The sequence below is a fragment of the Chiloscyllium punctatum genome, chromosome 32 (genome assembly GCF_047496795.1).
Source record: "Chiloscyllium punctatum isolate Juve2018m chromosome 32, sChiPun1.3, whole genome shotgun sequence".
NCBI classification, from domain to species: Eukaryota; Metazoa; Chordata; class Chondrichthyes; order Orectolobiformes; family Hemiscylliidae; genus Chiloscyllium; species Chiloscyllium punctatum.
This window is the reverse complement of record NC_092770.1, coordinates 32,018,127-32,044,292: the sequence shown is the minus strand read 5'-3', so window position 1 is coordinate 32,044,292 and position 26,166 is coordinate 32,018,127. Positions and strand designations below refer to the sequence as shown.

At 46.9% G+C, this 26,166-nt stretch overlaps 1 protein-coding gene across 1 annotated transcript; it reads right to left on the bottom strand.

Annotated features, from left to right (window-relative positions):
• Positions 1-1,861: 1,861 nt before the first annotated feature.
• LOC140457791 (uncharacterized) lies at positions 1,862-25,724 on the bottom strand. The gene is made up of 10 exons (XM_072551416.1): positions 25,677-25,724; positions 22,072-22,196; positions 18,968-19,139; positions 16,665-16,812; positions 14,007-14,151; positions 12,362-12,461; positions 11,003-11,090; positions 9,801-9,903; positions 8,316-8,436; positions 1,862-3,338 (listed from the first exon to the last, which is right to left on the bottom strand). The coding sequence occupies exons 1-10, from the start codon at positions 25,702-25,704 to the stop codon at positions 3,241-3,243; spliced, it is 1,128 nt and encodes a 375-aa protein (XP_072407517.1). The 5' UTR covers positions 25,705-25,724; the 3' UTR covers positions 1,862-3,240.
• Positions 25,725-26,166: the final 442 nt, after the last annotated feature.

Sequence of the window (26,166 nt, the reverse complement as noted above, 5' to 3'; positions counted from 1 at the left end):
AGCTTCTACCATTTCCTCTGGCAGCTCATTCCATACACATACCACCCTCTGTATGAAAACGTTGCCCCTTAGGTCTATTTTATATCTTTCCCCTCTCACCCTAAACCTATGCCCCTCTAGTTCTGGACTCCCCCACCCCAGGGAAAAGGCCTTGTCTATTTATCCCATTCATGCCCCTCGTGATTTTATAAACCTCTATAGGGTCACTCCTCAGCCTCCAACGCTCCAGGGAAAACAGCCCCAGCCTATTCAACCTCTCCTTTTAGCTCAAACCCTCCAACCCTGGCAACACCCTTGTAAATCTTGTAAAACTTTCAAGTTTCAGACGGACACTCATTTGCAGGGCTCTGAGGAGAAAGCTGGGGCCTGGGCTGGAATTGAATAACTCTTCTGAAGAGTTGAAACTGGCATGATGGGCTGAATGGTCTCGTTCTGTGCTGTAACATTTGACAGTACCATAATCACATGCCCTAATCCTATCACAGGGATACACAAACAGCATCACACAACCTTATTTCAAGTCTATTCAGTTAAAAAAACACCACAATCAATTGTCAATTATTCCACAGGCTGCAAATTGTCAGAAGTTAATATTTCCAGTACTTCCCAACATGTTTTTATTCAAGCCAGAGATGAACATGACTGACATTAGTATCATAGGCTTGGAGACCGGTGTGTCATATTGTCATAAAGATGCTGAGTGATGTCAACAGACTGGGATCAAATCTCGGACCGGCTGAGGTTATTATGAAGGACTCTCTTTCTCAACCTCTTCCCTTGCCTGAGGCAGGTGACCCTCAGGTTAAAGCATTACCAGTTGTTTCTCCTCCAATGAGGGAGCAGGTAAAAAGGCCCTTTGGCCCACTGAGTTTGCACTGGTGAAAAACATCCACCTAATTATTTCATTTCTTCGATGAACAGTCATCGCCAGTGGATATGGAACTGACGAGGGACTGGGAAGTGGGAGGAGGTGGGGGTGACTGGCCCTCCAATGGGAATCTGGGAGAGGCTTGTACCAGGGGTAGTCCCCTTGAGGGTAGGAGTGATGGCTGGCAGGAGATTGGGAATCCACACAGGGACTGAGAGAGAATGAACTCTCTCCATTTGGTCTTCCAGGCTGCTCTTCCATTCCTGAGTTGAAAAATGTGGTGCTGAAAAAGCGCAGCAGGCTAGGCAGCATCCGAGGAGCAGGAGAATCGACGTTGCGGGCATAAGCCCTTCTTCAGTGTGTGTTTTTCCAGCACCACATTTTGCAACTCTGGTACTCCAGCATCTGCAGTTCTCACTTTCTCCTAGTTGTTCTTCCATTCCACCCACCAACCAGGATGACAGCAGTTTGCTCTCTGCTTTTTGTGGGTTCTGGAGATTGTATTCATTGGAAACACAACCAAAGCTTCACCTGATTTGTCAGCCATCTTACCATCTACCTCACAATGATATCAGGGTGACAGTCGCAGGATAGAGTAGGACAGAAACTACTAACCAAAAGTGCAGGCCTAATACCTCCACCACCACAGTTTACTTTAAATTTAGTTTAAAACAGTGCTTCCCAAACTTTCTTCCACTGTGACCCCACATTGAGGCTTTAAAAACTGTTGCAACTCCTCAGGAATGCTACAAGAGTAGGGTAAGAGGAGTGGGGTGTGTGCTGAGAGAGCAGGAACCCAGCTATATTAACTTGGTCAGGGCTTAGTCATAGCCACTGCTGCCTCAGAGCTCCAACTCCCAAAATATCAGCTCATTACCTCAGCTGGGCTCCCAACCCCCCACTCTGAGGAGCACTGGTCAGAAACATTTGGATATTGGTAATAGGTAGAGAAAAAATAATGACCACAATAGTACAAAAACACAAGGTGTTCACAAATGTTTTTATGAGAAAGAAATTTACCAAATTGGCTGATAACTAATGGACAGAGACGCGAGAGCTTTCTTTAAATGAATCAGCAGCCAGTTAACTGTTTTAACCAGACAAGAAACATATATTAAAAACAAAATGCTGCAGATGTTGGAAATCTGAAACTGAAATCACTGGAGAAACTCAGCAGGTTTGGCAGCATCTGTGGAGAGAAAGCAGAGTTTTTAAAGAAGCAGTTATACAGACACGTGACCATGGACCATGACCAGGCAGATTAGTTCAGAATGGCAGCATGATCGTTATAGTGACGGGGGATCAAATGGCCTGTTCCTGTGCTGTAATGTTCAATGTTCCATGTAATGTTTAGAGTGTAGTAATCCTTCTTCACCATAGCAAACACTAACTCTGCGTAAACGTTCACCCTAAAAATAGTTTGGTTTCCTTTACTGGTGTAAACTTCATTCCCAACAATGGCTTGCACAGGGGCAACTTAAAAAATGAGAAAGAGAAAAAGGAACTGCATTTATCCTTTCACTGTCTCAGGATTCCCCAAATGGTTTACAGAGGAGAAAGGAAGTGAAATCGCTGTTGTAACATAGGAATTGCACACAATTTGCACATAAGTACAGTCATAAGAGGTCGACAGCACTGAATAGGCTCTTCAAATCCCTCGAGTCTGTGCTGGTCAAAAACTATTACCTTCTAGTGACTGCAACAGGGTCAGTCAGGTTGACCTCACAGAATATGAGTTCCCTGATTCGGGTGGTTAACCTGGTCCAATCAGGGAGCCCTGGCTGACAGCTAAGGATGAGTGTCAGGGATACTGGCCCCAGAATGTCCGACTCAGAGAACGGCAGTGTTATTGTCAAAGGTTACACATTTGTAAATAAAGGGTGATTGGTGGTGGGATACCACCCTTTGAAGACTTATTTAAACCTAAGTATTCTAATCCCATTTTCCAGCCCACAGCCTTGTATATTTTAGCATCACATGTGAACACCTAAATATTTCTTCAATGTTATAAGGGTTCCTGCCTCTGCCCCTCTTACAGGCAGAGAGTTCTAGATTTCCAACACCTCCAGATGAAAGAAAGGTTTTCAGCAAAACGTGTAATTATCCCCCCAAAGACATGTTATTAAATCTTTTACAATCATCCAAGGGGCAGATACAGTCCCCGTATAAAATCACAACCCAAATTTTTTTGCTAGATTTTTCATGTTTCCTTTTTAAAATATCGCTTATTGCACAGGTCAGTGAAGGCAGTGCTACAAACATGGTGGCTGAACGAGTTGATCAATAATTGGGAAATTCATCATTTAACTGCAGAGTCGGCAGTCCAAGAATCAGGAGAGCAGGTTGATCATCACACAGAGCTGGTTTATCGATTACTGTGAGTCATCTTCAATCTCTTTCCCCGACAGAGAGAGGCAAACTCGACGGATAGACCGTGTGGCACCAGTTGAGAGATTTCTCTGAGTCATGGCTGATAGATTTAAAAAAGAATACGCCATTTAAACTTTAATCACGTGTACAGGGTCTAACCAGATTAGATTCCCTGCAGTGTGGAAACGGGCCCTTCAGCCCAACAAGTCCACACTGACCCTCTGAACAGCAACCGACCCAGATCCATTTCCCTCTGACTGATGCACCGAACACTATGGACAACTTAACATGGCCAATCCACCTGACCTGCATACCTTTGTGACTGGGGGAGGAAACTGGAGCACACCCACACAGACGCGGGGAGAATGTGCAAACTCCACACAGACAGTCACCCAAGGCTGGAATTGAACCTGGGACCCTGGTGCTATGAGGTAGCAATGCGAGCCACTGTGCCGCCCCGAGCTGTGGGATCTTGGGTACTGCTGATTCAATCAAAGGTGCTTTCCTCAAAACCTCATTTACAGCATCATCGACACATTTTTGATTCAACATAGTCCCCTTTCTTCCACATCTTTCTCCATAATCACATGGCACTGACATCATCATTATACATCCTGCTGTCCCTTTCCACTGCAATAATCTGTCCAATTCAAACTATGGCTGACATCTGTGACACACAAGAACAGGCTGTGGTCATTTCCAGTAGGTCAGAGGCTGGGAATCCTGCAGTGAGTAATTCATCTCCTGACTCCTCAAAGCCTGTCCCCTGTCAACAAGGCACAAGTCAGGAGTGTGATGGAATACTCCCAACTTGTCTGGATGGCTGCAACTCCCAACAACACACAAAAAGTCTGACAACATCCAGGACAAAGCAGCCCGCTTGATTTGGCACCACATCCATCAACATATTAAAAAAGATCACTCCCTCCACCACTGACACTCAGTAGCAGCAGTGCGTACTATCTACAAGATGCGCTGCAGAAATTCACTAAAGATCCTCAGACAGCACCTTCCAAACCCACAACCACTTCCATCTGGAAGGACAAGGGCAGCAGATACATGGGAACACCACCTCCTGCAAGTCCCCCTCCAAGCCACTCACCATCCTGACTTGGAAATATATCGCCGTTACTTCACTGTCACTGGGTCAGAATCCTGGAATTCCCTCCGTGAGGGACATTGTGGGTCAACCCACAGCACATGGACAAGCTGTTCAAGAAGGCAGCTGACCCCTACCTTCCCCAGCTGGATTCCTGGGGTGGCAGAAATGATGCATGGTGAGAGACTGGAGTCAGTGAGGACTATATTCGCTGGAGTCTAGTCAACAGTCAATTTTCTCAGTGGCAGCGATCACAGGTTTTGAAGACACTGTCAAAAGACAGGCAAGCTGCTGCAGTACCTCTTGTCAATGGTACGCCCTGCTACTACTGTGTGTGGTTATGGAAGGAGGGAATGTTAAAATTGGTGGATGTAGTGCCAATCAAGTGGGCTGCTTTGTCCTGGATGATGTTAACCTTCTTGAGTGTTGTTGGAGCTGCACACATCCAGGTATGTGGGGAATATTCCATCACACTCCGGACTTGTCAGGAATCAGCTGGTGAATTAAAGAGTCAGAGAGAGATACGGCATCGAAACAGACCCTTCTGTCTAACCCGTCCATGCCGACCAGATAGCCCAACCTAATCTAGCCCCATTTGCCAGCTGTTGGCCCATATCCCTCCAAACCCTTCTTATTCATATACCCATCCAAATGCCTTTTAAATGTTGTAATTGTATCGGTGTCCACCACTTCCTCTTGCAGCTCATTCCATACACGTACCACCCTCTGCGTGAAAAACTTGCCTCTTAGGTCCCTTTTAAATCTTTCCCCTCTCACCTTAAACCTAGGCCCTCTAGATTTAGATTCCCCTACCCAGGGGAACAGACCTTGTCTATTTACCTTATTCACACCCCTTATGATTTTATAAACCTCTATAAGGTCACCCCTCAGCCTCCAACGCTTCAGGGAAAACAGCCCCAGCCTGTTCAGCCTCTCCCTATAGCTCAAATCCTCCAACCCTGGCAACATCCTTGGAAATCTTTTCTGAACCCTTTCAAGTTTCATAACATTCTTCCTATAGGAGAGAGACCAGAATTGCACGCAATATTCCAACAGTGGCCTAACCAATGTCCTGTACAGCCGCAACATGACCTTCCAACTCCTGTACTCAATACTCTGACCAATAAAGGCAAGCATACCAAACACCTTCTTCACTATCCTATCTACCTGTGACTCCACTTTCAAGGAGCTATGAACCTGCACTCCAAGGTCTCTTTGTTCAGCAACACTCCCCAGGACCTTACCATTAAGTGTATAAGTCCTGCCCTGATTTATTTTTCCAACTGCCACTCCTCAGCCCATTGACCCATCTGATCAAAATCCTGTTGTACACTGAGGTAATCTTCTTCACTGTCTACTATGCCTCCAATGTTGTTGTCATCTACAAACGTACTAAACATACCTCCTATGTTCACATCCAAATCATTTATATAAATGACAAAAGGCAGTGGACCCAGCACCGATCCTTGTGGCACTCCACTGGTCACAGGCCTCCAGTCTGAAAAACAACCCTCCACCACCACCCTCTGTCTTCTACCTTTGAGCCAGTTCTGTATCCAAACGGCTAGTTCTCCCTGTATACCATGAGATCTAACCTTGCTAACCATTTACTTGATGCAGAATACCCAGCCAGTGACCTGCTGAAGATAGTCATAGTCTGGCAAGTGCATAGTACAAATGATGCTTGCCACCTATCAGCCTAAGCACAGGTATTGTTCAGGTCATGCTGCATTGAACATGGACTGCTTCAGTATCTGAGGAGTCCCCTGAACTGTGCTGAACATCGTACAATCAGTGACCATCCCCACTGCTGACCTTCGGATGAAGGGAAGGTCATTGATAAAGCAGCTGAAGAGGTTCAGGTCTAGGACACTGACTTCAGGAATTCCTGCAGAGATGTCCTGGAGCTCAGATGAGTAATCTCCTGTAACCACAGCCATCTTCTTCTGTGCTGGGTGTATGTCTAGCCAGTAATGGATTTTCTCCCTGATTCCCAATTGACTCTGGTCTCACTGGAGCTCCTTAATGCTGGAGTCAAGAGTGTTGTGCAGGTCAGGCAGCATCTGTGCAGCAGACAAATCAACATTTTGGGCAAAAGCCCTTCATCAGGAATGAGGCTGTGAGCCTTGCGGGTAGAGAGATAAATGGGAGGGGGTGGGACTGGGGGCAAAGGTAGCTGAGAGTGCATCTGCAGTCCTCACTTTTGCCTAGTTGATTTTAACCTTAATGCAAATCCTCTTCCAAGGATGCCTACCTTGAAGGAGTTCTCCTCCTCTCTCTACAAGGATCTCAATGAGTCTCTTTCACTGCAACCGCCAGGTCATCGCCCCTATTACACTCTCAGCTCCCTTATCCCCAGCCCCACCTCCCCTCCCATTTATCTCTCCACCCCCGAGGCTCCTAGTCTCATTCCTAATGAAGGGCTTTTGCCCGAAACATCGATTCACCTGCTCCATGGATGCTGCCTGACCGGTTGTGCTTTCCCAGCACCACACTCTTGACTCTGATCTCTAGCATCTGCAGTCCTCACTTTCATCTCCTTAATGCTGTACTCCATCAAACGAGCCTCAATGTCAACAGCAGTAATCCTCCCCTCGTTTTCAGTTCCTTTGTCCACAATTGGACTAAGGCAGTTGCTGTGGCCCTGGTGGAACCCAAACTGAGGAAGTTGTTGCTCTTCAGGGTGTGAATGTCACTGGAAAGGCCAATATTTGTTGTCCATTCCTAATTGCCCTTGAACTGGGTGCCTTTGCTCGGGCCATTCCAGAGGGCAGTTAGGAATTAGTCACATTGCTGTGGGTTTGGAGTCACATGTAGGCCAGACCAGGTAAGGACAGCAGATTTCCCTCACTAAAGAACATTAGTGGGATTTTACCACAATCAACACTGGATTCAGGTCACGAGACAAATTTGTTGTGAATTTCAAGTTTATTAATTGAATTTGAACTCCACCAACAGCCATGTTGGAATCGAGCTCCTGTCCCCACAGCATTAACCGGGGTCTCTGGATCACTAATCCAATGACTGCATCACGATGCCAGTCTCTCCCAACTAAGTGCTGGGTTGGGTTTTTGCTGTTTTTTGTACCAAAGACATGGCTGGGTGGCACAGCCCACATTGGTGTTGTAACTGTACTGGAATATCTCAGCACGTTCTGGAGCACACATCTTTAGTCCCATTGCAGTCAGAGTCCTTTGTCTTTGCAATATCCTTCACTTTCTCTCCTTTGGAGGAGGAAGATAAGGAGGCTTGTTTTGGAGTCTGTTAGCTCCAAAAGGATAACAATGAGTTGTTGGATGCTGTACTAGATTTGACAAAGATTTGACAGGACAGACAAGCCAATCTTTGACCAATTCGCCTGGTGGGAACGGGACAGTTAGAATCTCGAACACTATCGGTGGAAAGTCACTTTCACAGAAACACTCTCAACTTTAAGAGTCTCTGAACTCAAGCAATGAGCATTTTTAAACGGTGTTCCAGCTAGCTCTGCCCTAGTGGATAAGCACCGGGTGATCTGACTGCTTATAGCTGGTGGACCCTCACACTGTGGGCTCCCCAACGCTCAGCTCTTCCAATCTAGAACAAGAGTTTCTGCTGAATGGGGAGAAAGTGAGGACTGCAGATGTTGGAGAAGTCAGTGTGACAAAGCATGGTGCTGGAAAAGCAGAGCAGGTCGGGCAGCGTCTGAGGAGCAGGAGAGTCGACATTTCAGGCATAAGCCCTTCATGGTGAATGAGGTGGCCCCCAAAGGGTAATTAGTAAACATTGAAACTCATGGTGGGGGGGCACTGGGTGTATTATGCCCCCCGGGAGTGACAGCTGGACATACTTTTAATGGATTTCTGTTGACTTTTTGATGCTATGCTACAGTGTCCCACCAGGCACAATCTGATTTGTTTAATGTTTGTTTAAGAGTGGAAATACAACATGCAAACATTATTACCAGAAAAGTTGAGCCCATCCAAGAGCATCCCTTACCTGAGAAATCCAGTTTGTACTTGCTGTTATTCATGTAGAAGATCATGCCTCCTTGCTGGTTCTGTAGGTATTCCGATTCAATCTCCTTACTGCTCACCGAACATTCGGTGTCTGTTCCTCTCTGAGAGACACAGGGCAATGTCAGAAAGGCTGCAGTGTCAAGAGGCCTTTAAGGCGTCATTTTTATGTTGTCAACATTGTGCAAGGCCATCTCAGTCTGCTTCACACCTGGTCTGCTGGCCTATCAATTCATGGTAGTGCCAGGCAATATCAAAACATCTGGTGAGATGGACCTGGAGGATGGTAGGGGCTACCTCTCCCGTTACTCTTTCATGGTGACAATTTGTTGCCCATCCCTAATTGCCCTTGAACCAAGTGGCTTACTCAGCCACTTCAGAGGGTAGTTAAGACTAACCATATTTGTGTGGGTCTGGAGTCACATGTAGGCCAGACTGGGTAAGGATGGCAGACTTGCCTCATTGACAGACATTATTGGATTAGGTTGGTTTTTGCAACGATTGACAGTGGTTTCATGGTCAGCACTAATGAGACCAATGTTAAATTCCATTAATAAAATTTAATTAAATTTGAATTCATATCTCCAGGGCATGAGCCTGGCTCACTGGTTAACTCATCCACCATCTTACTGATCATTGATCAGTCTGGTGCCAAAAGACATGGAGAATGTTCAAACCTTATACATTGTGGCTGGATTGAGATGAGGGAGACTGAAAGCTCAGAAACAGTGGGCCTTTGTCAGCTTCCAAGTAAAGAGGATGACAAATAATTCTCAGAGTGTAAGAATTACCTGGCTTGAACAAGCAGTCACATGTATCAGGAAAATGTTAGCACGTTAGGCTGAAGATAAGCCCTTGCCCTGGGGTTGGTCTAGGGGAGGAATGTGGGGCTGGAGGAGGTGAGGACTGAGCCTCCAGCCAAGGAGCTGCAGACTATCAGAGTTTCCCATTGCCTAAACGGTGCAGCACGGTGGCTCAGTGGTTAGCACTGCTCCCTCACAGCACCAGGGACCCGGGTTCGATTCCAACCACGGGCTGTGTGGAGTTTGCACATTCTCCCTGTGTCAGTGTGGGGTTTCCTCTGGGTGTTCCGGTTTCCTCTCACATTCTAAAGGTGTGCAGGTTAGGGTGGATTGGGCCGTGCTAAATTTCCAGTGATGTGCAGGCTAGGTGGATTAACCATGGGAAATGCAGGGTTACAGGGATTAGAGTAGGGAAGTGGATCTGGGTGGGATGTTCCCCAGAGGGTTGGTTTGGGCTTGATGGGCCAAATAACCTACTTCCAGACGATAGGGATTCTATGAACCTGTACATCACAAGCTGGGAGTGGTATATTGTGTTCTATTCGTACCAGTTGAGGGCTGGCTCGGATGAGGCCTTTGTATTTGCATACTAGGTGTGGGTGTAATCACTGGTGTATAATGGTTCGGCTTGTATTGATCACAGTTTCCACAAAACAGTTCCTTACCTGCATCTTGTAGTCGAACCAGTTTCCATGGTTTCCTGAAAACTGCCAAATGTATTGCTTGCGCTGCCCAGAGATGTTCAAATCATCCATTGAATCTGAAAGACTAAGCATCACATGCCCAAACAAAAATACAGGCTTTCATTCCATTGCCTGGGCCTTAATCCCTACTCACACACAGAGACCAAAACAAAACTCCACTTGAGAAGTAACCAACAAGGGCCCAGTGGCAGGGGCCAGTTCACTCAGTTGGCTGGATGGGTTGCTTTGTAACACAGAGTAATGTTAACAGCAATGTCACAGGGTACGTACTGAGGGAGTGCCACACCGTCAGAGGGTCAGTGCTGTTGGAGTGCAGCACTGTTGGAGGGTCAGTACTGAGGGAGTGTTGCACTGTCAGAGGGTCAGTACTGAGGGAGTGCCTCACTGTCAGAGGGTCAGTGCTGAGGGAGTGCAGCACTGTCAGAGGGTCAGTGCTGAGGGAGTGCCACGCTGTCAGAGGGTCAGTGCTGAGGGAGTGCCGCGCTGTCAGAGGGTCAGTACTGAGGGAGTGCTGCACTGTCAGAGGGTCAGTACTGAGGGAGTGCCACACTGTCAGAGGGTCAGTGCTGAGGGAGTGCTGCACTGTCAGAGGGTCAGTACTGAGGGAGTGCCACACTGTCAGAGGGTCAGTGCTGAGGGAGTGCCACACTGTCAGAGGGTCAGTGCTGAGGGAGTGCTGCACTGTCAGAGGGTCAGTACTGAGGGAGTGCCACACTGTCAGAGGGTCAGTGCTGAGGGAGTGCCACACTGTCAGATGGTCAGTACTGAGGGAGTGATGCACTGTCAGAGGGTCAGTACTGAGGGAGTGGCGCACTGTCAGAGGGTCAGTACTGAGGGAGTGCCGCACTGTCAGAGGGTCAGTACTGAGGGAGTGCCGCACTGTTGGAAACGCTGATTCTGGTGGATTAAACAGAGGCCCATTCTGACCTTTCAGGTGGATGGAAAGATCCCAAAGCTGCTGTTGCATGGATATTCGCACCAGGGTCAATAACGATAACAGAAAATAACAACAGACCATCTCAGCATCAGCACATTGCTGGCTGTGGGATTTTGCTGTGTTAGGTTGGCTGCTGGGTTCCAACAGTGGCAACATTTCACTTGTACCTTTGGGACGGCTGAAGACATTGGAATTTCTATGTAGTTTTTGGTGCCACACTGCTCACCTGCTATTAGCTCTCCTTGTCTTTTGCAACTTTGGTCTCCGTTTCAGTCTCCTTTTATTTCTCGTGACCAAGCTGACCTGGATCATTTCTACAACAAGAGAATTCCCAGGAAACAGGTAGAGAAAGCTGATTAAATACATCTGGCAGACTGATACTAAAAATGAATCAAACAAGTGACAGTACGTTGGGGAGGTGATGTGTTATTATCACTGGACTATTGATGTGGAGACCCAGGTAATGTTCTGGCCTCCCAGGTTCACATCTTGCCATGGCAGCTGGTGAAGGTTAAATTGAATTAAAACCATTATCTATTGTGGGAAAATTCCTCAATTGGTCTATTATATCCTTCACAGAAGGAAACCTGTCATCCTTACCTGGTCTGGCCTACACGTGACTCCAGACCCACAGTGACGTGGTGGAAACTTAACTGTCCTCTGGGTAATTAAGGATGGGCTTGTGGGAGCTTGTCATGTTTCCATGGCAGCATTGGTTATCATTGGTTCAGTTCCCAGTCGATGGTGTGTGCTGTGGAACATTCTAGTGACTGAACATTCCAGTTTCTGAGATGCCGGAAAAGGTGAATTTTACTAAATATGATTCAAAACCAAACATTTGAGGGGCTACAGGAAAAGAATGGAAGAATGGGACTAATTGGATTTTAAAAAAATCATTTTTATTCATTCACAGGATGAGGGTGTCACTGGCTAGGCCAGCATTTATTGTCCATCCCTAATTGCGCAGAGGGCAGTTAACAGTTAACCACATTGCTGTGGGGCTGGAGTCATGTATAGGCCAGGCTAGATGAGGACGATAAATTTCCTTCCCAAAAGGACATTAGTGAACCAGATGGGTTTCTCCCAACATGCAGCAGGCCACATGATACCAGGGTTGTTTTTTTTTAAAAAGCATTCCAGATTTTTACTGAATTCAAATTTCAAACTCCACCTACCATGGTGGGATTTGAACCCTTTCCCAAGATCATTAGCCTGCGTTTCTGGATTGTGAGAGCCAGTGATATCACCACTACATCACTGCCTCCTCAAATGGATTGCTTTTCCAAAAAGAGTTAGGGCAGCCAAGATGGACCAAGTGGCCTCCAGCCACCTTGTAAGATTACGATGGTATTCCACTATGCTACCATTTCTCAATAAAATCTGATTGACCTGCACTTAAACCATTCCCCACTGACGTTTAGTCTCCCTGTTTCCACCAATCATGCCAGTGAGTCTGAAGTATCTGCAACCACTATCAAATAATATTTGGAAATCCAACATGAATTTCTCCTTGAGTCTGAAGTGCATTATTGATACTAATTTCTATCCATCAAGCTGACTTTTAAAAGGCATGCCATAAACTCACCATGGAATCTAATCTCGTAAAGTCTTCGATTCAATGTAATCTGGATGGAGTTTTGCAAATTCTGTTGATATTGACGTTCAATGTCAGCGCTTTTGTTGTTCTGTTAATAAACAGTCATTAAGTACAAAAACTTATTAGCTCTGATACACCACTAAAGCAAGAGGCCATTCAGCCCCTTGATCCTGTTCTGGCATAGAATTATGGCTGACTTGTAGTTGAACACCATTTATCCATTTTTAAAATATTCTTTGATACCCTCAGCGAAAATAAGACAATCGATCCAGCCTTGAAAGATCCAATCAACTCCCATGAATCAAGTTATTTTGGGTGGGGACAAAATTCCAGATTTCCGCAACATGGGATTGCTCAGTGGTTAGCACTGCTGCCTTACAGCACCAGGGGCCTGGTTTCGATTCTACACTCTGGCTACTGTCTGTATGGAGTTTGCACATTCTCCCAGTGTTGGCATGGGTTTCCTCCAGATGCTCCAGTTTCCTCCCACAATCCAAGGATGTGCAGGTCAGAGTGGATTGGCCATGGTAAATTGCCCATAGTGTCCAGGGCTGCGTTAGCCATGGGAAACGCAGGGTTCCAGGGATGGGGTAGAATTCTGTTCAGAGGGGCATTGCGGACTGGATGGGTGGAATGACCTGTTTCCACACAGTAGTGAACTGTATGAATCCTTTCTGTGAGTAAATGGTCCTTGATTCTCCCCCAAAATAGTCTGGCTGTAACTTTCTGTTTCCATTGAGCTAGAGTTGGATAGAGAGACTGTAAGGATTGGGAGGGAATTATAGGGTGAAGTCTCCTGACTGTTCAGCTGGGATGATGTAGAGAGGACTAGTGTCAGCAGACAGGGCTGGCAGCGTTTTCAGACGTAGGCTATGGAGGAATTAATGCATGGTGCCAGCTTTTGACTCAGTTCGTCACATCTCAGAGTCAAAGGTTGGGAGCTCAAGACTCAGTCCAGTACAAAGTCTAGGCTAACACACACAGTTAGGCTGCATGGTGTGCTGTATTGCATGAAGTTCAAGCTTATAGTACCCTGTCAGGTGGCAATAAAACATCCCACTGCACTTGAAGAGCAAGCCAATGCTCTAAATGAAATGTTTCCCTCTGAAAAGATGATCTGGTCCCTTACATATTGCTCTCTGTGGGACTTTGCTCTGTGCAAATTATTTGCAACAATTCTCACACTAAAACAGTAGTAAGACCGGACATCCTGACAACATAAAAGGCACTATATAATTGCAACAAAAACAGAGGTTGCTGGAAAAGCTCAGCAGGTCTGGAAGCACCTGCGAAGAGAAATCAGTGTTAATGTTTCGGATCTGGTGATCCTTCCTCAGAACTGAGCTTTTCCAGCAATTTCTGTTTTTGTTTCTGATTTACAGCATCTGCAGTTCTTTTGAATTAACTCTATAATTGAGAGTTAGTCATTTAAATAACAATGAGATCTTTGAAGCAAACTTGTGGAGGAATGGGTGACAATTGGTAGCAGTGCAGAGAGGACTTGATGTGGGATAGGACGCAGCCAATGGGGACTTGGGAAACGGAGATAGTATTGGACATCAAAAGGAAGTCAGTGAAGCTAAGACCACAGCCAGGACCTGATGCTGGGCAGGACAGAAACCTGTTCTCTTACCTTGTCTGAAAACAGCTTCCAATTGTGCTTACAATGGTAATACCACAGCCACTCATCCTTCACTGGGGAATTCTCCAGAGTCTTACGTCGAACTTTGAGATCTTTTCCACGCACTCTCATTTTATTAAAATCAATTGAGATCAGGCTGAAAAACAAAGAACATTGTTTTTAAAAAAGTGTTTCTAATCAAGAACCCTTACAGCAATATTATTTCTATCAACCTGTTCAGAGATGTTACTACATGCCTCTGGAGCAGGTGGGACTTGAACCTGGGCCTCTTTGCTCAGAGGTAGGGGTACTACCACTGTACTACAAGACCGTATAAATCCTCTATTGACAATGCAGTGCATCGATTGTAAATGCCACACAGTACATTGGCTAATTACCATCATCGGCAAAATGTTTCACATGGCACTTACCCATTGACCCCATCCCCCAACTTCCAGCCTCTGTATTTGATGGAAAGGTGCCATCACCTGTTGAGGCCCTTAGGTGGGGAAATAATGTGGACTTCAGGTCTTCCCCCCCCAATCCCCCATTCCCCCCCAATCCCCCATTCCCCCCACACCGCCAAACCCCATCCTACCCAATCCCCGTCCTACAAACCCCCAATCCCCATCACCTACTCTCTCAATCCCCCTTCCACTAATCCCCCATTCCCTCCATTCCCATCCCCAACTCTCCCAATCCCCATTCCCCAATCCCTGTTCCCCCCACAGCCCCAATCTCTCCCCCAAAATCCCCCACCCCACCACAATCCCTCCCCCTCAATCCTCCCATCCCACTGTAATTCTTCCCCAATCCCCCGTCCCACCCCGAACCATTCCCCCAATTCCCCGATCCCTCCCTCCAATCCCCTATCCCACCCCGATCCCTCCCCCAATCCCCCATTTCCTTCCCCAATCCCCATCCCCCCAATCCCTCTCTCTCCCAATCCCCATTCCTCTCCACCAATCCCCATCTCTCTCTCCCAATCCCCATCCCCCCCCAATCCCCCATTCCTCTCCCCCAATCCACCAACCCCTACCCCCAAGTTTCACTCAGCTGTGGGTGAGAAGTGTAAAAATGAAACCTCACTAAAACCGCATGCAGACGTCTCAAGGGAGCGGAAAGATTCTCTTTCCAAGAAGAGTCTCTCTCTCTTTCTCTCCCTCCCCATGGACTCCCTCCCACCATCATTCACCCAGGTTGTTAAGTTTATTCTTGATTGAGATAGACAAAGTTTTAATCAGTAAGGGCATGAAGGGGAAAAGGCAGGAGAGTGGAGTTGAGGATGATCAGACCATCATCTGATTCATGGTGGAGCAGAAATGGCCTACTTTGGTTCCTACATCTTATAGTCAAAGCTGGTGCCTTACAGCTTGGTGACCAGATTCAGAGGGAGCAGGTTTGGAGGAGAAAAGAGGTGTCCTCTCAAATTAAATAAAGGTCATGTGCCACATATGGATCTGTGTGTAATCACAGAATGACCCAGCACAGGGGCAGAGCCGTGCAGTCAGTGCCAAACCCACTCTTTCCCCATTGCCCTGTAACTGCTCCCTTTGTGTTTTAGACAATCTCCTTCCAAAGCTGATTCAGACAATCAGTCCAGTCAGTCATTGCAACCCACATGAAAAAATATTTCCTTGTATTATCTCAAGCTTTTTGTTGTACTCTATCAACATTTCCTTCACTGCTTCTTTACATCTCTTATTGATCCATCAATTACTTTGTAAATCATTTTACTTCATTTGATTCTAATTTCTCAAATATTGATCATGCAAAGTGGAGAGAAACGAGAGGACTCCTGCCTGGGACAGTCCCCATTAACTCATCAGATTTTCACCTATTTCTTGTAGTAACCTGGATGCTCCTGAATGACTGATCAATTATTGCTCACCAATCATTTTACCAGCTCATAGTTTGGCCCAGTTTATTGCAGTTAGCTCCTCCCTTATTGCTTTAAGGTTAATCTTTATTTGAGTTTGTCATTCACACTCTCCTTCTCAAACCCAGTATCGAGTTTCATATTATGGCACTGTACCAGTATTATTAGATGGTTGCCTGATTCAGGATTGTTTACAGTCATTTATGGGACTGCAGAATGCCATTTGGCCCATCAAGACCATGCTGACTCCCCAACAGTCTCAGGCGACTGTCTGTGTGGTGTTTGTACATTCTCCCTGAGTCTGTGCGGGTTTCCTCTGGGTGCTCCGATTTCCTCCCATAATCCAAAGATGTGCAGGTTAGGTTAATTGGCCATGCTAAATTGTACATAGTCTAGATTAGAGTGGTGCTGGAAAAGCACAGCAGTTCAGGCAGCATCTGAGGAGCAGTAAAATCGATGTTTCGGGCAAAAGCCCTCCATCAGGAATATCCGAAACGTCGATTTTGTTGCTCCTCGGATGCTGCCTGACCTGCTGTGCTTTTCCAGCACCACTCTAATCTAGACTCTGATTTCCAGCATCTGCAGTCATTGTTTTTACCTAAATTGTACATAGTGTTCAGGAATGTGTAGGTTAGATTCATTAATCAGGGGTAAATGTAGAGTAGTAGGGCAGTGGAATGGGACTGGGTGGATTATTCTTCGGAGGTTTAGTATGGACTTGTTGGCCCAAATAGCCTGTTTCCACACTGTAGGGATTCTATGGTGAGTCCTTGAAAATCTCAGCAGCTCACCCGCATTTTGTGTGATAAAGTTTCATGCCTTTTGTCCCAGGCATCGAGTACTGAGCCTCGATCACATGGTCATGTTTGATATCATTCCATCCTTTGCTATCCCGAATCTGCCATTGGTAATGTTTCTCAGTTAGCTGTCTTCTGCCTCCTGTAGATTTGGAAGGTAACACGTTAGAGAGGACAAAGAATCACTAAAGCACTTCAGCATTCCGCAATTGTCAGAGCGAGAGACAGAGAGAGAGAGAGAGACTCAAAACAGACAGGTAGAGATACAGGCAGACAGAGAGAGGGAGACAGGTAGAGAGAGAGAGAGAGAGAGAGACAGAGAGGCAGACAGAAAGAGAGACAGGCTGACAGTGAGAGAGAGAGAGATAGGCAGAGAGAGAGACAGGCAGAGAGTCGGGCAGAGAGAAAGAAACAGGCAGAGAGAGAGAGACACAGAGACAGGATGATTCTCCTTTCCCAAGTAGAAGCTTTTATAAATGTAGTGTGTCAGCTTCAAACCCCTCTTGAGATAAATCTAAATATAAACAAATAAAACGAGGATTAATGGTAAGTTAAAGACAAGGATAATGAAAATTACCAGACGAGTGCCTGCTACCCCAAAGCCCATGCTTAGGAAAAACAGAAAGGTCTATTCTTACATAATACAAGCTGACATCAAGCTGGGAGTGGTCAAGAGGGTGATGTCTGTTGTGTTATCAAAACTAGATGTCCCATTGCCCATTGGCTGGAATCAAGAGGGTGATTGACAAAGTGTAAACTACCGGCCTCTAGAAATAGGCTACATCTACAAATGGGTTGGGCTTTGGTGGTGTGGTGGTAGTGACCCCACCTCAGAGCCAGGAGGCCCAGGTCCAAGTCCCACCTGCCCTTGGGTATGTAATTATATCTCTGAACTGGTCAATTAGAAAATATCGATGTCGAAAAGAGCTCAGCATCAGGGGACAGTGCTCTCTAGGTAGCTGTCTCCTTCAGCTGGAAGATGGATCAAGGGGAGTAGGAGCCAGAGAAACCTTCCTTAACACTTCTGTTCTTTTAATAATTCATTCACAGGACGTGGGTGTCACTTGCTCGGCCAGTATTTATTGACTGTCCCTAGCTGCCCTTAGAGAAGGTAGTGGTGAGCTGTCTTCTTGAACAACTGCAGTCCATTCAGTTTCGGTGCACACATTCTTCTCAATGTTTGATACAACTGAATGGTTTGCCGGGCCATTTCAGAGGGCTGTTAAGAGTCAACCACACTGCTGTGGGTCTGGAGTCACATGTAGGCCAGATCAGGGAAGTTTAGCAGATTTCCCTGCCTGATTAGTGAACCAAAGAGGTTTTATAACAATCAACAATGGTTACATGGTTATCATAAAATTTTTAACAAACCATTTTTAAAAAACATCAAAATTCAAATTCCACTATCTGCTATGGTGGGATTCAGACGCAGATTCCCAGGACATTAACCTGGGTCTCTGCATTACGAGCCCCACACCATCACCTACCCTAGAGCGCAGGACAATACCTTCACAACATTAATGAGATCAATGACTCCATTCTCAACTGCCTGTTTGTCCTCTGGTCTCAGTGAGCCATCCTCAATGACCACAAGTTGTGTCTAATTAGCCAACGTACCGTATCTAAACTGCTGGAAAATTCCTTACGTATGGTCAACTGGCGATGATAGATAACTGTGGGTCCCAAATCCCAAAATCTTACAATGGATTTGCCTATTACTGGCTCTCAGCTTCTCCCACCTCATTACTCGCAAACAATAAGAAACTATATATTATCAACAACTGATCATCCCCAAAGACCCTTTACTGATTCATCCAAGGTGCTTTATAGGGGCATTATAAAACAAAAGAGGCTGAGGCCGTGCCAGATGAGGGAATATTAATTCTAATGATCAAAAGATCAGTCGGAGATGTAGGTGTTAAGGAGTGATTAAAGGAAGGAAGTGAGAGAGTAAGTCTTTGCACAGCTCAGAGGCTGGCAAACAGGAAGTTGTAACAACCAAGGGTGGAAAAACTAAAATTGAGAATGCATAAGATGCTGGAATTAAAGGATTGTAGATACCTTGGAGGATTGTTCAAGCACTGGCTGGGCAAGTCCACCAATGATGGAGGGATTCATATTGGACTGCTCAAAGAGTTCAGGATTTGGGAGTGCAGAGTTTTGAGAGGGCTGGAGGAAGTTACAGAGATTGGGACCGGTGTTGCCATGGAACGATTTGAAATCACGCTGATAGTTGTAAAAGAAAATGTCACTGTGGATACTTTCAATCACACAGTCCACCTGATAAACAGACTCACTTGTTGGTTTGTCTTCATCAGATGACGAGGAGGATTCAGAGTCAGATCTCATCCTATGGCTCAATCTGCAATTTTTCCCGAATTTGCAATTCCCATCGAAGTGATATTTGCAAACATGCAGATACGTACAGTTCCTGTTCTTGCAATAGCCTTTGTTGTAATATTTGCATGGCTAAAAGACAAACAAAGGACTGAAGTTAAAACACGTGAAGATTTCAACTTGGTTTGTCATGAATCCCAGCACAGACAGCTGGGACACATGGAGACATACAGATACTGGAAACAAAACAGGGGAGAATGGTGAGGTTTAGTAATTGGGATATTCAGGGTTTCAGGCATGAAGACAGACTGGGAAATGGTGGAATCACTGACAGCCATTCAGCCCATCGCATTTCTTTGAGCAAGGGTGTCCAGTTTTAAAAATTCACTCATGAGGGGTGGGTGTCGCTGGCTAGACAAGCATTTATGACCGACTCCTAGTTGCCCTTGAGAAGATGGTGGTGAGCTATCTCCCTGAACGACTGCAGTAGGTACACTCAGGGATGTGAGGGAGGAATTCCAGGATTTTGATCCAGCAACAGTGAAGGAATGTATTTCCAAGTCAGGATGGTGAGGGGCTAGGAGGGGAATTTGCAGGGGGTGGTGTTCCCATGCATCTGCTGCTCTTTGCCCTTCTAGACAGAAGAGGTCATAGGTTTGGAAATTGCTGTCTATGAATCTTTGGTAAGTTCCTGCAGTGCGTCTTGTAGATAGTACACTGCTGCTACTGAGCTTTGGTGGTGCAGGGAGTCTTTGAATTAAATATCCAATTAATCACAATTCCCAACTCCTTTTCCCCCCCATAACCGTGTAAATCTATTCTTTTTAAGTACATGCCACACAAACTTGGACACATTCCTTTATGACTCCCCCAGGGGGAGGAGAAACCTCAGGAACTCCTCAGAACCGAATGTGCACCTTCTCAATGGGGCCTGCAGTGACTGAAGAAGACAGCTCACCATCACTTCCTGCAGGACAACTAGTGGTTCACCAATAAATGTCAACCAAGCAGTGATATCCAAGAATTAATACACAACAACATAAAAATGCAACTATTTTATTGAAGAAGATTCTAGATGGCACTTGCGTTTAAGGTTAAGAAGGGAGATACTGGGATGCTCCTCAGTCAAGCAGGAATTGGCTGAAGGCCCTGACTCAATCATGTCTTTTTCACTTTCCAAATTCCATTTGGACTGATTACACAGCAACAGCCTTTCAGAGGTAGGGCTATGACCCTACGGTGTTGACTCCTCAGTGTATAGCATTGCCAACTTAGAGTCAATTAGAACGGGAAGTGAAGAGAACAATGATATGAGTGAGACTACTTACATGTGATGAACATACCACTGCATACACTCCAAGTATATTTACAGAACAAGCCATTTGGCACAACTGGTCTTAAAGTTCCACAAGAACATCTTCCCCATCCACCCACCAGTTGCCCCCTCTGCGGAACCTTCTGTTACTTTCTCCCTGATGGGGTTATCCAGCTTCCCCTTAAACATACTGCAACAATTCACCTTGAGGATTCCCTCTGCATGTTCACTGCTCTGAGTATTCTCCTGAATTCCAACTTGGATTTCTTGTCTCTTTCTTCACAGCTACAGGCTCAAGTTCCTGAAATTGAGAAACCTCAAAGGTTTGTCCCTGGGAAGGGATAGTGTTGTACAGGAATTGGCCTCAATGTAGTTGGGCTAATGGTTGAAGGATGATTTCACTACAACTTGTTGCTCAGCTCTTCCTGCATGGATCTGGATAGGGAGGGACTGAATCAACTTAGAAACATTGAAAATAGAAACAGGAGTAGGCCATTCAGCCCTTCACACCTGCTCCACCATTCCATATGATCATGGCTGATCATCCAAGTCAGTACCTGGTTCCCATTTTCTCCACATACTCTTTGATCCCTTTCACCCCAAGAAATATCTCTAACTCCTTCTTGAAAATATTCAATGTTTTGACCTCAACCACTTTCTGTGGCAGAGAATCCTAGAGACTCCCCACTGTATGGGTGAAGGCATTTCACCCCATCTCAGTCCGACATGGCCTACCCAGTATCTTCAGACCGTTAGCCCTGGTTCTGCACTCCCCAGTCATCAGAAACTTCCTTCCTGCGTTTACACTGTCTAGTTCTGTTAGGATTGTGTAGGTTTCTATGAGATGCCCCTCATTCTTGTAGATCCCAGTGAATTGGTCCAAACCAATGCAGTCTCTCCTCATAAATCAGTCCTGCCATCCCAGGGATTAGTCTGGTCAACCTTTGTTGCTCTCCCTTCATCACTAGAACATCCGTCCTCAGATAAGGGGGCTAAAGGTGCACACAGTACACCAGGTGTGGTCTCACCGAGGCCCTGTACAACTGCAGCAAGATATTCCTGCTCCTATAATCGAATCCTCTCATTATGAAGCCAACATATCTTTGACCTTCTTCACCTCCTGCTGCACCATAGCGTTTATTATCTCCATGGTGTTTATTATCTCCATGACGTTTATTGTTCAGGTTCACAGTTGGCCAATGCTCCTTCAGTCACTTTTTTAAGGGCTGATGATACAAATCATTAACTCAGAGACAATGGGGAGAAAAATATAGTTCACATGAGCTGAAATATCAATTATGAGCATCTTAAAGTTTGGTTAATTTTTTTTGTACTCTGCTTATGGCAGCACGGTGGCTCAGTGGTTAGCACTGCTGCCTTACAGTGGCAGGGACCTGGGTTTGATTCCCGCCTCTGGCCACTGTCTGTGTGAAGTTTGCACATTCCCCTGTGTCTGTGTGCGTTTCCTCTGGGTGCTCCAGTTTCCTCCCACAATGCAAAGATGTGCAGGTCAGGTGAATTGGCCATGCTAAATTGCCCGTAGTGTTAGGTGCATCATTCAGGGGGAATGGGTCTGAGTGGGTTACTCTTCAGAGGGTCGGTGTAGATTGTTGGGCCGAAGGGCCTGTTTCCACACTGGTGGGTGTCTAATCTTAACCAAGTTCTCCACTGTGATATTCATGTTTCTGTATACACACAGAATGTAGCCATTGTGAACTTGATCGCTTTTTTAACACATTAGGAGCTTACCACGGTCTGTGGTCCCCCTGCCAGACATTGCTCAGATCTTTCAGCGTCAAATTCTTCACCAGATAGACTGGCTGCATCACTTCCACTCAGCTGTTCATCACTGTCATTGCTGAATGACGCATCCTCTTGAATGAAGGAAGAAAGAGAGATTTGTATTTACGTCTCACCTTTTATGTCTGCGGAATGCCTCAAATTTCTTTGGTTACAATTCAAAGGCCCTTTTTTGGATCAAAATGATAACTGCCAACTTACACACAGTAAACTCCCACCATTGATAATTAGCTGATCACCTCAATTATTTATCTCAGCTGGGGGATAGATTGACCAGGGTGCTGTGGTCATGGGAGATTCACAACCTGACGGGGTAGACAGGACAAAGACCAAAGAACAATCCAGCACAGGAACAGGCCCTTGGACCCTCCAAGCCTGCACCAACATACCTTGGCCTTCCGTACTAAAACTGTCTTCCCTTACTGGATCAGTATCCCTCTATTCCCTTCCTGTTTGTGTGTTCATCCAGGTGCTTCATGAATGTTGCTGTTGTGTCTGCTTCCACCAACTCCACTGGCAGCGTGTTCCAGGCCCTCACCACCCTTTGTGTGAAATATGTCTCTTGTATATCTTTTTTAAACTAACCCTAACCCCCTGCACCTTGAACCTGTGTCCCCTACTAATGGACCCCTCCACCCTGTGGAAAACGCCTCACACTTTCCACTCTATGCATACCATTCAGAATCTTATAAACTTTTATCAGGCGACCCTGAGTGTTCTGACCGACGGCAGTGTAATGTTACGCTGGGTGAGTAATCCAGAGGCCGGCTGGATACTCTGGGAACACCACAACAGCTGATGGAACTTAAGTTCAACTAATAATGGCTGAACTGAAAGCAAGAACAAAACCCTATCGGGTTCACTAATGTCCTTCAGGGAAGGAAATCTGCCACATTTTAGCTGGTCTGGCCTACATGTGACTCCAGACCCACAGCAATGTGGTTCATTCCTGACTGCCCTCTGGGCAATTGGGGATGGGCAATAAATACTGGACTAGTCAGTGACAACCGTATCCCAGGAAAGAATATAAAGAGGCAAGGCCAAAGGAATGATGCTGCATTAACATAGCTCCTCATCATACCCCGAGATTCATATGTTTAACACACTGACAGCCTCAGGAGTCCACCTGCCACCACTAATCAGACAGTGCGCTGCCTGGAGGGTGGTACGGGCCGGTGGATCGTACACACTGGATGATGGTATGGGCCGGAGGATGGTACGGACTGGAAGATGGTACGGGCTGGATGATGGTACGGGCTGGAGGATGGTATGGACCGGAGGATGGTATGGACCGGAGGATGGTATGGACTGGAGGATGTTATGGATTGGAGGATGGTACAGGCTGGAGGATGGTATGGACTGGAGGATGGTACGGGTGGGAGGATGGTACAGGCTGGAGAATGGTATGGACTGGAGGATGGTATGGACTGGAGAATGGTATGGGCTGGAGGATGGTATGGATTGGAGGATGGTACGGACTGGAGGATGGTACGGACTGGAGGATGGTACGGACGGGAAGATGGTACGGACTGGAGAATGGTATGGGCTGGAGGATGGTATGGATTGGAGGATGGTACGGACTGAAGGATGCTACGGGCGGGAGGATGGTATGGACTGGAGGATGGTACGGACTGGAGGATGGTACAGACTGGAGGATGGTACAGACTGGAGGATGGTACGGACTGAAGGATGGTATGGACTGGAGGATGGTATGGACTGGAGGATGGTACGGACTGGAGGATGGTACAGACTGGAGGATGGTACGGACTGAAGGATGGTATGGACTGGAGGATGGTATGGACTAGAGGATGGTACAGACTGGAGGATGGTATGGACTAGAGGATGGTGCGGGCCGGAGAACGGTACAGACTGGAGGATGGTACGGGTGGGAGGATGGTACGGACTGGAGGATGGTACAGACTGGAGGATGGTACGGGTGGGAGGATGGTACGGACTGGAGGATGGTACAGACTGGAGGATGGTACGGGTGGGAGGATGGTACGGACTGGAGGATGGTACAGACTGGAGGATGGTATGGATTGGAGGATGGTACGGACTGAAGGATGGTACGGGCGGGAGGATGGTATGGACTGGAGGATGGTACAGACTGGAGGATGGTACGGGTGGGAGGATGGTACGGGCGGGAGGATGGTACGGGCTGGAGGATGGTATGGGCTGGAGGATGGTACGGGCGGGAGGATGGTACGGGTTGGAGGATGGTATGGGCTGGAGGATGGTACGGGCGGGAGGATGGTACGGGCTGGAGGATGGTACGGGCTGGAGGATGGTACGGGCGGGAGGATGGTACGGGCTGGAGGATGGTATGGGCTGGAGGATGGTATGGGCTGGAGGATGGTACGGGCGGGAGGATGGTACGGGCTGGCATGTTTCAGATTGGGAGTACGGCCCAAGCAGCGACTAATCTTCATAATCATCACCTCCCAAAGATCCTTCGCTTCCCTTCATTTTCCAGTCCCAGGTGGAAACCTGCCTCAGTCACGGCCCAAAATTCCTTGCTGACAATTAAGGGAAACGTAACTGAGTGCAAGGGAGAGGGAGACAGATTGCAGAATTGTTAGAGCACTGCAGGAGACTGTTCAGCTCATCGTGCCTGTACTGGATCTATCACCTAGTGCCAATCCCCTGCCTTTCCCCCATCTCCCTGCGGACCGTTATTATCCAAATAACAATTCAATCATCCTCTTGAATACTTCAATTGAACCTGTCTCCTCCACATTTCTGGGCAGGGTATTCCAGACCCTGACTACTCACTGACGAAGATTTTTTCAGATCACCCTTGCATATCACTTTAAACCATCTCGTTCTTGTTTCCTTTTAGGAATGGAAACAGCTTCTCCCTAGCTCCACTCTCCAGCCCCTGTAACCATTCACTCGGCCATCATAACCAAGGTCCCCATCCCTGTAACCATTCTCGTAGAATCGCACGAGGTGGGGTGTGTGTGATTGGGAGTGGAGATGAAGAGAGATGGTTTTATGAGGAGGACACACACCAGTCTGGACCGGTTGGGCCGAATGGCCTCACTGCGTGGCTAAATATCATGTAAAAAGGATTGAAAACAGGCAGCGGGAGAGAGAGAGAAACAGAAATACTCCAAGAGGGCGCTCAGGGAAGCGGCTGAGTTTATAACCAGGTGAAGCTACTGCCGGGAAATCTTGTCCCTGACACTGGCTCCAAGTCTGCAGTTTCCTATCACTTTCGTTTCTCTTTCTGGATGTCGGAAACTGCAAAGAGAGACAAGAGGCCGCTGTCTAGCTGGGTGCTGTAGTTTGAATAGGTTGGGGAGGGGTTCTGTCCCCAGGATCAGTTCACTCCGCTTTACCTGGGACAGGGACTGTCACCCCCCCACAATGCCAACTCCAATCCCCCCTCCACTGGGAGCAAGAACAACCTGCCCCCCCTCCCCCCTCCTCTTTACCCATTCTGTCATCGATCCAATTGACTGGGGAAGGGGGGGTCACGGACAACCCCCCCCCCCCTCCCCTCCCCTCCCCTCAACCCGAAATGAACATTCCCAGTATTGCCCAGCACTCACCCTCGGATGATTCCACATTGCATGCCATTGCTGAGTCTGAGTCTCTGACCAGGACTGACTCCCCACCCACAGCGAGCTTACCCAGTCACTTTCAGTTTCTCCTCAGTCAGCCAGGCGGTGGGGGGCGGAGGCCAGAGCTCCCCAGAACACCAGGCAATCCCCTTCCTGAGAGTCAGGTCAGTTTTACTTTGCTACGAGAAAGTGAGCACTGCAGATGCTGGGGATCAGAGCTGACAAATGTGTTGCTGGAAAAGCGCAGCAGGTCAGGCAGCATCCAAGGAGCAGGAGAATCGACCTTTCGGGCATCAGCCCTTCCTCAGGAGTTAGTTTTACTTTGTGACTAGAATGACCTGGACGAGTTTGGGAGTCACTGTTCTGATCCTTATTTAAACAACAAATGTCCCTCAGCGCAAAATAAACAGGCAAACCCGGGGGGTAGTAAACCGAGTCTAAGTTATAAACGCTTTTGATGGTGTGGTATCGTCTTCAC